This window comes from Microtus ochrogaster, chromosome 10 (genome assembly GCF_000317375.1).
Source record: "Microtus ochrogaster isolate Prairie Vole_2 chromosome 10, MicOch1.0, whole genome shotgun sequence".
In the NCBI taxonomy this organism is placed as follows: domain Eukaryota; kingdom Metazoa; phylum Chordata; class Mammalia; order Rodentia; family Cricetidae; genus Microtus; species Microtus ochrogaster.
The window spans coordinates 85,772,427-85,778,387 of NC_022016.1; the positions used below are offsets into that span (position 1 = coordinate 85,772,427).

Here is a 5,961-nt window from a genome sequence, read left to right on the forward strand (position 1 = left end):
CTATTCTTGGCTACCTGAACGTGTGCTCCCGAGCCCTGATCACTCCTAGTTAGTTCAGAATAAACTATCTTTTTTTTTTTTCCTTTGCGATGAGAGCTGGGTTTTGCATTGACACTCCAGAGACAACTGTCTTCCTTCTCTGGGACAGTCACACTGACACTGTCAGACTCAGCGCTGGCACCACTGAGACACAGCTACACTGACATCCCCGAGCCTGGCACACATCTCTAGTCCTCACTGCCATTCCTGGCTGCGTTGGTATCCCAAGACAGTGCAGCATCTCCAGGGCATACTCCTGGGTTCTTGAACTTCACCACTGCTTTCGTCAGGGAAGACGCAATAAAGGTACTTTAACTGAAGGAAGTCAGAATAAGAACTCAGAGCCTGGGGCTCCCAGTCCCCAGCCACCCTTATCCCTGTTGATACATATCAGATCATTACGTCACAGCTTCTTGGCCTTTGGCTACGATTACGTATAGAGGGCTGGCTATCTTTTAAAGAGACCCTTGGACTCATTGCAAACCTTGACCCCAAGACATGGCTTAATATGGCTAAAATGAATACATCCCAGGAGCGGGAAGGGTGGTTCAGGAGTGAAGAGTCCTGGCTGCTGTTACAGAGGACGTGAGCTTCATCCCCAGCACCCATGACTGCGGACACTCTATCACTCCAGCTGCAGGTCGGAAGGATTGACTCCCTCTTCTGGCCATCATGGCACCCTCTCCCCACCCTCAACACACGTGCATAGAAATAAAAATAAATCGGTACTTAATAGTCAAATCTACACAGAGAAATTCTGTCTCGAAAAACCAAAAATAAAAACAAACCCAAAACCTAAAAACAAACAGACTCTTCCTCAAGATTCTTTCTGTTCCTAAGGGCTCATTCACGAAGCCCCATTGCCCTCTGGAGTTAATAGCTGTCCCTGGTTGGTGCTCTGCTGCCTCATGTGGCCATATGTGGCATTGCATGCCCCCCGTGAGAACAGAAAGTTAAGAGTCATTTTTGAGACTGCAGGGCCGCATACAGAACCCAAAGAAATGCCAATAGAATCTCTGTTGGTCCCTCTCCTGCAGGTCTGCCACTCAGGGAATGCCACCAGCTCACTGCTGGATTAGAAAGGGACTCCTGGCCCCTAGGGGTGCAGATATTGGGAACTGTGCATCGGACTGCAGGCCAAACCCTTGCCTGTCTCTGGCTTTGTGCTCTGACTTATTTATGGAATGACCCTTAGAAGTCTGGGGTGCAGGGTGTCTACTGACCTCCTTTCAACCAGTCCAGCGCCATGGGATTCTCTTCGAAGTCGGAAGGATTTCCTTCAGAAAACCCTGGTTTCAGACAGGCATCCCAGACAGAGGAAAAACACAGCTTTCTCCTTCCTGGTGAATAATTCCTCGCAAAGAAACAGCTCCTTGCTCTGCAGCTGTGGGGCCATAAATCCCTCCGGGGGAGGAAGATTTACAGGGACTTCTCTGGTTCTCCCACAGTAACTGAAGGAAATATGAGGCCCAAACGCTGCTTACCTTGGAAACAGGCAGCTGGGGGGAACAAGACAAGACTAAACCAAAGGATGTAATGTCAGATCCCAAAGCTGCACCTCGAGTGGCCCTGCCTGTTTCCATTCATTGATCATCCTGACTTTAATTTTAATTTACCATGGTAGCTCACCCTGGGGACGAATAGACTTGGCCTGAGAACTGAGAGCAGCTATCTGGGGTTCACAACTGAAAGAGGGATGTGACCCCAGTGAGGTAGACACTTGTGGGACCCTCGGAGGTCTCTGGTGACCAGTGCAGGCTTCCTCGTCACTGTGCCTCACCCCGGGCTGGTAACGTGGCCACTGTGCGTGTCCTTCCAGGGTCTCCCATACAAGCATCTGATCCCTCACCACCAAGAGCCTTCGCATCGTTATCTGATCAGCACCTATGATGACCACTACAACCGTCACGGCTATAACCCGGGCGTGCCTGCCCTGCGTTCCTGGAATGGACAAAAGTTGCTGTGGCTGCCAGAGAAGTCCGACTTTCCCCTTGTTGGTACGTTTATAATTGGGAATTTTCCCTGTATTTTGTCTATAAGGGAACCACAAATGCACAGGGCTGAGGTGTGTTCCCATCGCAAAGACCTACAGGAGCAGTCGGGTGAGGTCACAGGAAAATGACCTCATTTGTCACTCAGGGCTGCCCCTGCCTTCTTCCCTTGACATCAAGGACAACCCTGTAATGACAGCCTCGCCTGTACACCAGGACCAGAGCTAGCTGGAAGCAACATACTCCGTACTCCAGTGCCAGGCATTCTCTCTAGGCGCAGTAACTGAATCTTCTTCCTTGGGGGTCCTGGGGAGACACAGTGGTGACAAGCACAAAATGCTTCTGCCTGAGGGAACTGGGAACTGATGATCCAAGAAAGAGACTCGTGAATAATAAGATTGAGTAAACAAGATCCAGACAGGGGTGTGTACTGTAGGGAAAAAAAAAAAAGAGGCAGAGTATTTGAGAACTTCTTTTATTTATTTATTGGTTTTGTTTGTTTTGTTTTGAGGCAGGGTTTTTTTTTTTTTTTCCTTCGGAGACAGGGTTTCTCTGTAGCTTTGGTGCCTGTCCTGGAACTAGCTCTTGTAGACCAGGCTGGCCTCGAACTCCCAGAGATCCACCTGAGGCAGGGTTTCATTGTGTTTGCCCGACTGTCCTGGAACTAGATCTGTAGACCAGGCTGGGCTCGAATTCACAGAGATAGACCTGCCACTGCCTCCCGAGTGCTGGAAGTTAAAGGCCGGTGCTGCCACCATCCAGCTTTGAGAACGTTTTTTTTCTGTGCTCTCTGGCTTCTGCACACCCTGCCAGCCTTGGTTCTTTATAGAACAGTCTGGAAAATGTGGCAGGAGTGGAAGACAATTGCTCCTCCTGTTTGCTGACTCTTGCACCCCACCCCAGCAGCTCCTCCAGGTGCTGTTCCAGAACCAGATAGATATTTTGCTTGGGTGGCCAATGTGGTACCTGTGTGTCTGCTCATAACCGCCCTGTGTCACCCAAACCTGGTTTCTCTTGCAGCGCCTCCCACAAACTACGGACTGTTTGAGCGACTGAAGCAAAAGTGGCTCGCGCCCAAGACTGGTCTGAGGGAAAGCATTTATACCACATCCTACCCCAGTCTGCCAGTGTGCGCTATGTCCAGGAGGGAGCATGCCATCCCGGTCCCTCCCCCTCGGCTGCACCCCATCCCACGCTTCTGAGAACTACCACTCCACTTGCAATCCAGCCAGAGACAGCCGGAGACCCACGGCCTCGTTGGACTTGTCAGACAGCAAGCATCTGCAGATGTAGCCCAAGAATTAATTATGGACCATTGTTGTGTGTGTGTGTGTGTGGGGGGGTGTCCTGGAATCATGATCTGTGTTTTATAGGACCTTCTCTCTAAACTCATAGATTGTTGTTGTTTCCATCCGATAATTAAAATTCCTTTACACTATTGCAAAAACCACAAAGCCACGTGTGTACAGAGACCAACCAGACCCTGCAGGAGACAGAGAGTCCTGAGCCTATTGTGTTTCTGGTCACGGTGACCAGAGATCTGACAGACAATAACTCAAGGGAGGAAGGTTTATTTCTGGTTTACAGTTCCGGGGTACAGCCAGCCTACTGTGCTGGGGAAGACAGGGCGACAGAAGCAGGAGGCAGCTGGTCGCCTAGCATCCTGAGTCATGAGTCAAAAATCAGGTGACTCAGGGTGAAAAGCAGACTCAGCTGAGGTCCAGGAGGGAGCTGCAGAGACCAGGGACAGTGGCCTGAGGGCAGGATCAGAAGAGCCGGTGATAAGGAAAGAGTCCACCTCACTGCTGTTGCTAAGGTTATAGGGCAGGTGTGCTGGCGCAAAGGGAACGTCATTGGACATTGGCCTCTGCCTCTGGGCTCTCAGAAGAGGGCTTTAAGAAAGTTGGAAGAATAGATTTCTTGGGGTTGGAGAAGTGACTCAGTGGTTAAGAGCACTGGCTGTTCTTCCAGAGGACTCAGGTTTAGTTCTCAGCCCTCACACGGCAACTCACAGCTGGCTGTGACCCCAGTTCCAGGGGATCAGGCATCCTCACACAGATAGACAGGCAGGCAAAACATCAATGAACAGAAAAATAAATCTTAAAAGAGAGAGAGTAGTGTTAAGTTTAAATCCTAGTTAATAGTAATCCACCGCCACTGATGTAATAGGCCAATCAAGCCGAATCAATAAATCCAGGTTTGGATTGCCCCGGGGCTGGAGTGAAGCTTCCATCCAACAGGTAGATTTCCTGAGAAAAGACTATATAGTCTTGCGCTCATCCAGGGCAGGTTTCCACCTGCCATGGCGATCTGTCACAAGTTGAAAACAGGCTTCTAATTTAGCACCTTTGTACTGTATTTTTTCATATTTATTTATGGGGGTGATCATGTGTGCACCACAGTGCATCTGATCAGGCAGAGGACAATGTACTGGAGTCACTTCTCTCCTTCTACCATGTGGGTTTCGGGGATTGAACTCAGGGCATCAGGCTTGGCGGAACAGTTACAGCCCAGTCTTTCTCTGCAAAGCCTTCCTCTGCTACGTGCCTCTACCCCCACTCCAGCTGTTGGCATCCGCTACTGTGGGCACTGTGCCCTGTATAAGGTGATGCTTTACTACCCACAGTGGTGGCGCACGCCTTTAATCCCAGCACTCGGGAGGCAGAGGCAGGCGGATCTCTGTGAGTTCGAGGCCAGCCTGGTCTACAAGAGCTAGTTCCAGGACACCTAGGCCTGTTACACAGAGAAACCCTGTCTCAGAAAAATAAACAAACAAAAAGATGATGAATTATTGAGTGTGTATGAATAACCTGTTGTCTTTGGGGACCCCTCTTGGACCATTACTTTAATCCTTGAGTCTCTGTCACGCTGTTCTTCCGGTGCAATTCACAAGGACTCACTAAATCTAGTCTCAGAAAACCCTGCTCTTCCCAGAACTCAGATCCTCCCACTACAGCGTCAGAGCAAAGTGTCTCCTTCGGACCCCTTCTGTCCATCGAGGAGAATATTGAGTGTACCTCGCTGTAGTTCTGTTCCATCCATCCATCCATCCCAACAATGTCAGTACAACTGGTTCCACTAGGTCATCTAATGTGGTCTCCCACCCAAACAAAGGCAACTATTTATCTTTTTTGCAGAAAAATAACAAATAGAAAATTGTTCTTAAATTTTTGCAAGACACAGAGAGAGTTGAGTTCAGCATTTGCTGTGGATGAGCTTGACTTCTGCCTGGGGAAACAATCTAGCTGACTAACCACCGCATTCCAAGGTTCAGAGTCATTGGGGCTTCTTCTGTTTTACAGATAAGGAGGAAATGGGCAGATGAAATTCATCAAATGGCCTGAGGTTACACAGTTGTTGACGCCAGCACCAGACACTGAACCCATGCAAATGGCCACAAGCGTGCTCACGGAGCCCTTGTCCCTTTCCACAAGATTCCCAGGGTCCTCTCTGTGCCTGGCTCACAGGCGTGTGTGTGTGTGTGTGTGTGTGTGTGTGTGTGTGTGTGTGTGTGTGTGTGCATGTTGTGTGTGTGTGTGCATGCGCGTGTGCGTGTGCGACTTTTGCACTGCAGGCAATAATGTGACTCAAAGTCTAGTGCCCAAGTTTGTGTCATCCCTTCCACAGGACACCTTCCAGCCTCCAGCCATTTGCTCCAGGGTAACCCTGCAAGCACCGGCTCCTTCCTTATTTTTCCAAGAGTCCAGAAGTTAGACACTGACATACACTAATGGCCTGGTAAACATCTGTTGAAAGACTAAAGGAAAGCAGGGATGCTGGAAGGCCACGAGAGCTCTGGGAGACAGCGCTCCATCTTTTCTAACTCCCAGCCCATCAGTCCATAAAAATTTACTAAACTGCCGGGCGGTGGTGGCGCACGCCTTTAATCCCAGCACTCGGGAGGCAGAGGCAGGCGGATCTCTGTGAGTTC

At 49.8% G+C, this 5,961-nt stretch overlaps 1 protein-coding gene across 1 annotated transcript in view; it reads left to right on the top strand.

The window, feature by feature from the left end:
* Positions 1 to 3,455, top strand: part of C10H1orf158 (chromosome 10 C1orf158 homolog) — a 9,806-nt gene extending 6,351 nt beyond the window's left edge. The window contains exons 3-4 of the mRNA XM_005353756.3: positions 1,859 to 2,036; positions 3,051 to 3,455. Of these exons, the coding sequence (XP_005353813.1) occupies positions 1,859 to 2,036; positions 3,051 to 3,232 (360 nt within the window). The 3' untranslated portion in view covers positions 3,233 to 3,455. The remainder of the gene's footprint in view (positions 1 to 1,858; positions 2,037 to 3,050) is intronic.
* Positions 3,456 to 5,961: the final 2,506 nt, after the last annotated feature.